Source organism: Lactuca virosa, chromosome 1 (genome assembly GCF_052849685.1).
Source record: "Lactuca virosa cultivar CGN04683 chromosome 1, Lactuca_virosa_CGN04683_v6, whole genome shotgun sequence".
In the NCBI taxonomy this organism is placed as follows: Eukaryota; Viridiplantae; Streptophyta; class Magnoliopsida; order Asterales; family Asteraceae; genus Lactuca; species Lactuca virosa.
In genome coordinates this window covers 98082980-98094992 of record NC_136426.1, presented here as the reverse complement: position 1 = coordinate 98094992, position 12013 = coordinate 98082980, and the positions used below count along the sequence as shown (strand labels likewise).

General features: G+C 35.9%; 1 protein-coding gene across 1 annotated transcript; it reads left to right on the top strand.

Moving 5' to 3' along the window:
- Positions 1–8706: 8706 nt before the first annotated feature.
- LOC145105798 (serine/threonine-protein kinase PCRK2-like) lies at positions 8707–10269 on the top strand. Its single transcript, XM_079042879.1, has 4 exons — positions 8707–9081; positions 9179–9442; positions 9506–9625; positions 9739–10269. Exons 1-4 carry the CDS (start codon positions 8755–8757, stop codon positions 10102–10104), a joined length of 1077 nt encoding a protein of 358 aa, XP_078899005.1. The 5' UTR covers positions 8707–8754; the 3' UTR covers positions 10105–10269.
- The last annotated feature ends 1744 nt before the right edge of the window (positions 10270–12013 follow it).

The following is a 12013-nucleotide window of genomic DNA, read 5'->3' as shown; positions in this document are numbered from 1 at the left end:
TTTGCATGGGTTTCGAGATTGCAAGCGATTAGGGAATTCTTGACCTGTTTAGCCTACTACTTTGTTGATTTGTCCAACTCAATTCATGGGGCGTAGTATAGCAAGGCGTATTGTGGTGGTTAAATAGAAGACCGAGCTCTTGCTGTTCTTGACTAGTTAGGTCACCTCTTGTTCTACTTTTAGTTAAAGGTGCGAAGAAAACAAAGGAAATATTCTAACGCGTCCCGAAAGTTGTTGTTTTCACAAACCATTTCTTGTGTGCAAGGGTTTTAATCAACCATTGTTGTTTGATCTCTACAAAGACAAGTGATCATGATGTCTCATTTTTTTTAATGTGTCACTTGTCTTAAAGTTGTCCTGTTGCAGCAATTTAAATATTAAGAAGTCCCCAAATGAATTAGTTGAAAAAAGGGTTTCCAAATAGAGGAAAAAGAAAAGAAAAAAAAATGCATTAAATTACGCCTAGCGTAAATATAATTACGCCAAGCGTACCGGACGGATGATCGCGATTTGTTTATTCACGGAATTGGACTTACGCCCAGCGTAAGGTGTATCTACGCCCAGCGTAAGTTGGCGTCAGGTTATGGCCCGTAGAACTCAAAGAACAAACCCACCCGAGGACGTGATAGATCATCGTTTTTTGCAATTCCCACGCAGCCTAAATGAAGAAACCCGGGCCAAATATGTGAACAATTTGAGTTTGCTGCTTACTAAGGAAATTGACATCGCACCTTCATTTGATTGGGGATTGGCGGCCCGGACTGGACTTGATGAGCTGATCCAGAATTTTTTGCAATACACCCACTCGGACGCGAGTGGCGTGCCTTTGTTCGTATGTCAGGGTTGGGACAGATTGTTCAGGATCCAGGAGCCTGTGTATCGGGAATTTTTGCTGGAGTTTTATGCTACAGTTTCCTATGACCCTAGGAAGACACTCGATGATAGGACAACCTTCTCGTTTAGACTTGGTGGTGTGAGTCGGGAGTGCAGTGCGATTGAGCTTGCCACTCGAGTTGGGATATATACAGTAGACGAGACGAGGAGTGTCCACTTCCCGACATTCCTTGCTGATTGTCTTACTGGCCGGCCGGATGACTACAACGAAAACACTTTCTGGGCAGAGATTACTGGGGGAGTGTACACGTCATCTACTGCTCGGGGGAGGATGATTCGGTCTACCACATATAGATTGCTGCACCGTCTGATTTCCATGTCTCTCACGCACCATAAGAATAGTGAGAGAGTGCCTTCTACAGACCTGTATTTCTTATGGGCGCTTGTTACTCCAGGGAGGCACCTGAACCTTCCGGTTGCTTTAGCTGTTTATTTTGGTAGGAGGGCCAGGGGGCTTCGGGAGGACAGCCCGATTTGCGGGGGGCACTTCATCACACGCTTAGCTCGATCTTATCAGTTATTGACGCGGGAGATCACTAGATCGATGGTGTTGCATGATATGAGACCGATGAGTCTACAGTTATTGGAGTCGATGCGCGTACTCGATCGGGGTGAGGATGGTGTCTTACGGATACGACCAGATGACGTGGCCGACGAGGAGGGTGTAGTCGAGCCACAACCACGACGAGTTCAGAGGCATAGACCTGCTCCTCGAGGAGTGCAACAGGGACCTGAGCTAGAGATCGATATACGTTACGTAGCCCAATGCATGGATGAGGGATTTCAGCGCATTGACGAGAGACTTCAGCGGATGGACGAGCGCCGTGAGCACATGGAGAGTAGACAACAGTGGTATGGGGATGCATTGACCGCATTCTTTGCACATCAGGGTTTTCAGTACCCGGTTCCTTTTCCTCCACCATACCAGCCACGACAGGATGGAGCTGGCACATCAGGGACACAGCAGCGCGATGACGAGGATGACGAGTGACTTAGTTTATCCTTTTTACTTTTGTTTTTATGTTAGTTTTAGTTTATTTTGCATTGTTTAGAATTAGTATTAGTATTTCTATTTTGGTATGTATTTAGTTTAAATTAGGATGTTTTATTTTTGTTTTTAATTTTGTTTTTCGTGTTGATGCTCTTTGATTATTTTAGATCTTTGCAGATTTTTCGCCCTTAGAAAGCTGGCAGTAAGTTCAGCAGCTAGGTCCAACTGTTGCTTTATTACAAGAGAGAAAGTCATGTGAGAGTTTGAAGTTTATAGTCAAGACCCACAATTTTTCATAAGTGTGGGGTGCGTATCGATATGGTGAGAGTATCTTATTTAGAAGAGTGGCGTTTCGATTATATTTTGACTCCTATGGTATGGATGAGCTGTTCCCACACCATAGAGTTTTATTTCGACGCGAGGTAGAAGTATTATCCCGGCTGCCACGACATGGTTGACACTTTCCTATGTCGTGGGGGAGTTTTTCATCGCGAGAGGAGGCTACCATTCTTGATATGACGACGTGACCAACAATTTTCACATGTGGCCATGTTTAGATTTCACATCATTCGACGAGACGACGTGGTGACACTTTCCCATGTCATGGTTACTACATAATACACAAGATATATATAATGTACATAGGCATCCAATGGACATAATACACACCAAAGGGCTTCTAGCCCAGCGGTATCAGGTGGTGCATTCCCTCTTTGAGGTCGAGGGTTCAAGTCCCGTGGTGGACATAGGTGGAATTAGGTGTTAGTTTAGGAGTACATATTTGTATTTGTCGGTTAAAAAAAACATAATACACACAAATGGGCTACATAATATAACCAAAACGGGCTAAACTAAATATGGAGAATACAATAAATACATATATATTAATACGCCCCCGAAATCTGAGCCGGAGCTCGAGAGCAGATGCTCAAGCTGGATCTGAAATCTGTGAAGAGAGATGATGGAAACCCTTTAGTAAAAATGTCTACATACTGAAGGGAAGAAGGGACATGAAGAACACGGATTTGACCAGTGGCAACCTTGTCACGTACAAAATGAATATCTATTTCTATATGTTTGGTGCGTTGATGCTGCACAGGATTTGACAATAAGTAAACAGAACTGACGTTGTCACAGTAAACAATGGTTTCTTTTGCAAGAGGAGAATGGAGCTCTCGAAGAATGTTTCGTAGCCAACAGGTTTCAATTACAACATTGACGACACCTAGATATTCTGCTACTGCACTAGATCGGGAAACTATTTGTTGACGCTTCGATGACCATGATAAGAGGTTGTCGCCAAGGAACACGCAATAACCACTGGTAGATCGTCTAGTGGTAGGCGAGGTGAGATGTTGCTCCAGTATCCATGTACCAAGTGGCATCAACTCTATTTCACCCCCAAGTCTATTTCAACTCATATGTCAGCACAAGGCTGTACCGTGTCTATTTCACCCCACATACATATAACAAACAGGCACACATGCATGCTGATATTGTCATATTTATACACATTTTTAGGCAATATTTTAATACATTTTTATTAATATTTGGGTTATTTGCAAAGATATATGATACTTATGTGATTAAATTATATTTTGCAGCCAAAAGGAACAATCTTGAAGAATAAGGACCATAATTGACAAGAAGTGGAACTTTGGAGGATTGAAGAATTAAAAGAAGAAAAATCCCTACGAAAAGCCCAAATCACGACGTGGCAGTCCAACTCACGACGTGGAGTGAGTGTTCTAGAAGATAAGTGCACGGGAAGTCAGAGTCCTTGCCCGATAAGGATGTGTACCCCTCTTTCTAAAAAAAAGGATGTGTACCCAAATCACGACGTGAAATCCTTGTTCACGTCGTGAAGTGTGAAAATTCCCAAAACTATAAATACTCATTCACTTTCACGATTGGAGAAGGCTTGGAAGATTTTGAGAGAAAATTCTGGAGAAGAATTGTTCAGAAAAACCGAGATAAAACATTCTAGTAAGGAGAATTTGTAACGTCTGGTTCCTGGTACGCATTTTAACCTTATTATTTATTTAATTTGGAAGGGCTACTCGACGAGTTGGTGGCCCTAACTCGTCGAGTAGAAGGCAGAAAAGGTGTGGCTTTTAAGTGAGCTACTCGACGAGTCGAAGTCCTGACTCAACGAGTAGGCCAGGCTGGATGAAACCCTAATATTTGGGGTTTGCACCCTACGAAAGCATCATATCTGGCCTCCATCACCCCCCAAACCCTAATCTCGAAACCCTAATCAACCTCAAATACATTAGGGTTGTTTTTCTTTCATAGAAATTTGAATAGATAATATCAATATAAAATCTATTAAATAAATGTTAAATCCCTAAATATGTTTACAACATATTATGTGTGATCAAAGTTAAATATACAAAAAAAGCAACATTGGGATAAACTTTAACTGGAATTGTCGTTTGCAAACTATATATCATATTCTTAATAACTCTTACTCAGAAGAACCCAAATGAGTAAGGATAAAGCAAAAGAAAATCTTCGCTATTTTTTAGTGGTCTCCTGTAACAATTTACATACTTAGGCCTTGTTTGATATGCTGCTAACCGAGTCACGTCAGACGTTTTTGGCTGACTCGGTCAGCATAACCTGTTTGATAAACCATCTGAGCGGGAAATTGAAGTCTGACCCGGTAAGAAAGAAGGATTCGACTGACTGAGAAAGGAAGACGTCGTTTCCACTTGTGCCTATCCCTATACGTGTGCGTGTGTATCGTATCCCAGTAGGAAGAATCGATCCAACACCCCCTTTACGATCTCGTTCTTAATAGACACTCAAAATCGATCATCCAACACCCCCTTTGCTTGCATAAAATCGATCACACCCCCATCAAGAATTGCACCCTATCCTTCTCTCTAGATCGATCGATGGACTGCCTCTCCACTTCGGTTCCAATTTAATTGCAGGTATGTTTCCCCTTCTTATGTGCGTTTATATCTCCAACAGTAGTAAGAAATCGGACCCTACCCCTTCTTCTAAATCGAGTGTGTTTGTTATATGCTTATACTAACAGTTGATAAAATTGGATATAACTAGATATAACTGTTGATTAAATTAGATACAATTGCTGATTCACTCAACAAGTTTGATTGGTGTTGTCTAAATCTGATGGTGCTGCTACGTATATGTAAGACATTAGATGGATACACTTGGATTTGTTTGACCACAATACCTTTGTTATGATTATGCCCCTACAATTGATATGCCCTGTGATATATTACAAAGTTGCAGGTAATTATCTTGATTTGGACAATTTTGCCCCTACACAAGTTTTATCTGGAAAAGCCTTTTGCTCTCCTGTTTAGTAGAGTTTGGTTATATTAGTTTGATTTGGTCATGATGTCGAATCTGGTTTTTATTTGTCTATTTGTTTTTGTTGTTGTACTCCTTTGAATGATTGCTCAATGAAACCAATCCGCCAAATAGAATATGTATATGTTTTGAATGCTTGAATCTGTTTGACTTTTGCTGAAATACATACCTTGTGGAGTGTGGACTTCTATTCCTTTTGTTGTTCTTAAAATTATATTTCTTCTTTTGTTATACACAAAATATAGATAATTATGTATATTTTGTGTGTTGGTGAAGCTATATATTATGTATGTTGGACCTTTGTTGCTGTTATTGCATTATTCCGTATATGTTTGGTTTGAAATCAAGTGTCTGATTAGATGTACAATCAAGTAGCAGGGTAAAATTGTCATTTTTCATCGGTCAACACATTCAGTCAGACGTACAATCAAACGATATGTTTTCTTACTCAGTCAATATTTCTTACCCAAACAGACATTTCCCAGTCAGCACCTTCTCAGTCAGCGACTATCAAACGGGACCTTAGTCTAGTATATTCAAATTGTGTGATAGAAACAAGTACCTTTTTGTACTTACTGGAACACAAAAAATAATAAAATACAACTATAGGCTATAATAGTTACTCAAAGACCAGTTGACCAAGTTAACTACAAATGAACAAACTAATAAACTGGAAGTAATAAACTACGGATTAAAGGAAATACCTCCTGGATGACAAACATGAAAAAGTTGTAAATCATTGAAACATTTAGAAATCTATCAACAAATTCTCTAATTTCAAACTGGTATATCTATATTCTTATATCATAAATGTATACAGATTACAGACAGACAGAGATCTTAGTTTCTAAAATCAGATTTTCTTCAACCAAAACTTTAAAATATTATTATTTTCTTGATACAACAATCAGTCGATCATCTATATTTGATGCAATGATGTTGTATTATATTCCTAAAGACAGCGTATTTGAAACATAAAAACTGAAAAGATAAAATATTGTTGTTCTTACTTCTTACAATCGACAATCGTGAATCGTCAAATCTCAATCTATAATTAGAGAATGGACCGAGAAGGAAGAATGGATAAGTTGTTGGCTATGTTTCAGATCTTTTAGTTAATCCGTTTTCAAGAATCGATATTGGAGGGACAGGAGGAGAAGACGTCAAGACGAGAAGGAAGAAGCACACTGAAATCGAATTGTCGCAGTATCTCTAGTCGTTACTCATTGATTGTGGTGTCCATGCGTATTGCGTAACAAACTAACAATCTCTACTAGAAATTAGAGCCCTAAGCCCTTGCTTATGTTGGCATAAGGTAAGGCCGAGCATGGCTACAACAACACTAAGAACATCCATAATGGAGAGTTTAATGAGAGAGTTGAATGAGGTGACAAGTCTATTCAATGGATGAAACTCTACCATTGTGAGATACTAGCTTGACATTCAATGAATTTAGAGTACAATGGTCCTTGAACTATTCAATAGGAAAAATGAAAGTTTATAAGTTTTAAATAAATATTATAAATTTTTGCTAATGTTCCATTGAACTTTATAGAGTTCATTCCATTATTGTAAGAAAAAAAAATTATAAAGTTGTATGGAATGAAGAATGATGATGTATCAATTGAACTCTATGAAATTCAATACATTATAGATTCCCTCGTAACGCAACAACTTTAAAAAGGTGTCCTCTAACAGAAATGCTTATGCATGCATAAAATGTTTTGGAACATATATATTTAACCACTTACCTGATGGTATATATATTTTTTGTTTACACAAGACAGCCTTATTACGTAATGTGTTTTTCTACTTGATATATCAGTTACTATCGTGTATTAGTTCAATCAACTTATCTATTTTATGGAACAATTAGGATACGTGCATTGAAACACTAAGAAGAGGAAAATCTAAAAACGAAATTAAGATAAAAATAAGAATCTAATCAAACGGTTAACAGGCACTACAATGCTACTTGCTAGGACCCATATAAAATGCCTAAAGTATTGAATACCTTCAAAATTGAGAATCCATTCAAAAAATTTCCATAAAATGGTTCAAATACACAACAAGAAGCCTGAGAGGCTGTTCGCAATAATAGTTACTTTTAGCTTTCAGCATAGAGAATCGATAAGATGAGTGGTGATCCATACTAGGGGTGGAATTGGTACGGTACCAATTCATTTTTCTCTAAACCGTGTACCGTACCAACTATAATTGGTATAAAAAATTTTCTACCGGTACCATACCAACTATACTTGGTACCAATTTATTTGGCTACCAACATGTTTGGTTGGTACAAATTGGTAATGGTATATACCAACTTCTTTTAATTTTCTATTGTAACATTTAAAAATAAGCAAAGAAATCGGGATTTTGATGTTTAGTATAGAAATTAGTTACGTAGTTCTTTTTGTTTACAAAAGAATTCTATTAAAATAAAGACATCGGGATTTTAATGTTTAATATAGAAATTAGTTACGTAGTTCTTTTTGTTTACAAAAGAATTATACTAAAGTAATGCTAAATTAACGGTTTAATTTTGTGCTTTAACGTGGTAATAACTATCGACTAATACAATCAAATGACTAAAATAATGTTATTAAAACTGTAAACACTAAACACAATTAATAGTTGAAATATATATATATATATATATATATATATATATATATATATATATATATATATATATGAAATCGTATATTTCAACTATTAATTGTGTTTAGTGTTTACAGTTTTAATAATATTATTTTAGTCATTTGATTGTATTAGTCGATAGTTATTACCACGTTAAAGCACATATATATAACAAATTGGTTGGTACGGTATTACCATGGTATTCAAATTTTTGTACCATTACCGTACCAACATTGATCAATTGGTACGGTACTATCAACCAAACATATTGGCTTACAAATATATTGGCTACCAAGTTTATTGGTTCGGTTGGTAACATGTTGGTTGGTTTTCCGTGGTACAAATTTGTCAGCCCTAATCCGTACACAATATTTTTTAGCCATACATAACAAGTTATGCTTTATATATACATAAATTATTGTGTATGAATAAAAAGCGATTGTAGTTGTACAAATGAATTTAATCCAAGGCATGCATTAAACTTTCGGTCCGTTAAATTAAATAAGTTGAATTGGATTGATATTTTTATTTTTCTAACTTTATTGATTAAACAAGAAAACCCAAACTTAACCAACGTCCGAACCTATAACTCTCGTTGAAACCTTTCTTAAAAATTAAAATCATATATTTCAATAGAATTTTTTGCAAAAAAGAATCTTATATTTTTTCATAATGACACAAAATGAAATAAATGGTAAATGAATTTCTTCTAAAACAAAAAGTGAATATATCGTCACCTCCGAAATTGAGAAGGAAATTTCCACTACCAGTAGACAGATTCCATTTAGTTTCCATGGAGTGGTGTCACGTTTCCATAACACCTTCTTTCGCATTTTCGTTATTACCTTAATTTACCTTTTTGAAATCAATGATTTGAAGGAAGAATGGTGTTTCATTGTCGATGTTTCTCATTCGAATATGAACCCAGAAGTCGAGCAAAATCGAGTTCGAATGAAACGTTTTATACCGCTTCGTCGGATTTCAAACGGTCCAAATCCGATCATCTTACCTCCTCAAATTTTGCCCTAAAAGGAAACAATCTGAGGGTCTTCACATTCGACGAGCTCAAGTCAGCAACTAGCGATTTTGACATGTCTTCCAAGATTGGAGAGGGTGAATTTTGGAGCGTCCATAAGGGCACAGTTAAGAGTCTGGAATGTCCGTTTGATGAGATTCAGGTGGCTGTAAAGCTCGCCAATGGACGATTGCCGGTTAGTTTAATTTTCTTCCTCAATTTCTTTCTGAAATAGCGTGAGATTACAAGAGAATTCAGAAAGGTTTTGAATTTGGTGTTGATTATTGCAACAGGGACATATAAAACGGCTAAGGGAGGCGAGTCTCCTTGGTGTGATTGATCATCCAAACCTTGTAAAACTAGTTGGTTACTGTGTAGAAGACGATGAAACGGAAATAAACCCGATTCTAGTCTATGAGTATATGCGTAATGGAAGTGTGGAGGATTGCTTATCATCTGCAACGTCCACAACACATCTCTCGTGGACAATGAGACTGAAAGTAGCTCAAGATGTTGCTCGTGGCTTAGCCCATCTGCATGAAGGAGCGGAGTATCAGGTACGTATTTCAATGGCTCACTACATTTAAAAACAAGTAGTTTACAAATGAAGATGTTTGTAGGTAATTTTCAGAGATTTCAAATCGTCCAATATCCTTCTAGATGATCAATGGAACGCTAAGCTTTCGTTCAGATGGCTTAGTTTACATCCTCACCCCCTCAACTATATTTCAACCTCTTCGGTATGCTACCTTCCTACTTTTAATTTGTTGGATTTTCAAGTCTACAACCAAAGTTTTCATCTTTAAATATCTGGATTTCTTGATATATATGTTATATATAATGTCATGATCAGGTAACAACAGGATATTCGGCTCCAGAGTACAATCAAACATTCATTGAAACAGGACATCTGACAGCCGCATGCAATGTATGGAGCTATGGGTGCTTCCTGTGTGAACTTATATCGGGTAGGCTCCCATTGGACAGAAACCCTACTAAGAATGACCTACAGATTATAAAAAGGGTGAAGTCCTACCTACAATCAAAAAGGGTACCTGTTGATCCAAGACTTGAAGATGATTATTCGATTAAGTCAGCGCAAAAGTTGTGGATTATAGCCAACAGATGCTTGTCTAAAAACCCAAAGTCTAGGCCAAAGATGAGTCATGTCCTGAAAATGGTTGACAAACTCATTGGGGTTCCATCACAAGGGGTGTAGACTTTTTTTTTTTTTTTTTTTTTTTTTTTTTTTTTTTTAAGTTCCTATTAAGTTGAAGAAACAAAGTTTTTAAGTACATGCAAAACGACTCACAATAACATCTTGGATCTATTGAAATTTTGTTGATTTTGAGGGAGTACTGTTTTGTGACATAGCCAGTAACAAATTACGTTTTGTCGTGAAATTTGCTCTTAAAATCTAGGATTGTTGACTCAAAAGATCATTGAAGTTAAAAAAACGTCACCAGTTAACCATGTAAGATCAAAACGTGGCAATATGTAGTGCCTTTCTAAGTGAAATTTGTGTGGTTGATATGATAATGAATCCATAGATAAAGAATCGACTAAATCCGACTTCATATGAAAAATGTTATAGACGTTTGAAGTTAGGGAAAAAGTTTGCATGAAGTGAAAAAAGTACTTTCTAAATGAAATAGCGAATTACCATGCAATGGAATGATATTATTTCTAAATCAAAGTTTATTCACAAAAACACTTTGTATTATCTAAATGAAATTAATGATTGCAATTCTAGAAGTGTTTGAATGTATTTAAAGGAACAAAAGGATCATTTGAGCTAGCAATTGCAATGCATGGATTTAAGTCTCACAACTCCACAGTTGAATTTGGAATCATGTGTTGTAAGGTAGAAACGTGGATTGATATTGAAATTAGATTTGATTAGATGCTGAATTCATATTTAGAAAGATCATAAACAATCATTTATGTGAACAATTTAGAAGCATCTATGAATTAAAGGTTGTTGTCTTCCGGTATTAGATCTAAGAAGATTGTTATTTCTTTTGGGGAATGAGGTTGATCTTTTTCTTATTTTCTATAATTAAACTTAGAAATAGATAAAAGAAATAGAAAAAAGATATGAAAAAGGCAAAATAATATATATTTTTTTCTTTTTAGATGAAAGAATTTTTTTAAACCATGTAATCTATCAAATCAAATTTTCAATGATCGGACAATAGCTACGATTTTAAACAAACTACAAGGACCATTATTGTAATTTACTCTTATTAAATTGTCAAAATAATAGTACTACATAATGATACAGTGGAACACACGTGGGTACCTTACCTTCTTTCTTTGAACTCGGCTGTTTTAGTTTGCCACTAAATATCATACGATCTTCGCCGTTAAACAATTATTTTGCATAATCAATGGTTGGCAAGGTATCAAGTGACACCATAGATAATTTGATACCATGGGTCAAATTCGACTGCTCGCATACCAAAACCTCCCAATCCATTCTATATAACATGATTTCGCTCGCACCTTACAACATATATCGCCCCAAACCTCCAACCATCAAGAATAATTAAAATGGTTAGTTATTTATTATTCTTTTATTAGCAATAATAAAATACAGATGTTATTTCAAAACGTGTATTTATAAAATGATTATCATATCTATTTTATGTTTTAAGATATGTATTTTGAATGGTTGTTACAAACAATTTATGTAATGATTGCTTGTATTTCTTTTTTACATCTATTATTAGTTACTAATTTATTGAGAAATTTGAATTATTAGTTGATTATTACGTTTATTTAAATTGTCACTGACCAATTTGTATATTTTTCATGTATGGAATAATGGAAATTTTGTTCTTCGCTGTTGAATAGAGTTCTGTAATCGAGATCAAGGTAACCTTTCCAACATGGCTTTCATGCAAATTGAACCGAGGGAAATTAAGTAATTTGAGTTTTTTAAAGAAAATAACCATGTCTTCAGTTTTTGAAAAATAACAATTTCTTCCGGAATGCCTAATTTCAGACTACGGTTCATACTCCAAAGTTTTTTTCAAATTTTTTTAAAAAATCTTTATACTTATATCCAAAATGTTTATTTCGAAGTGTTTAATGTCACCGTTTTACAATAAAATGTCTGCTTTTAT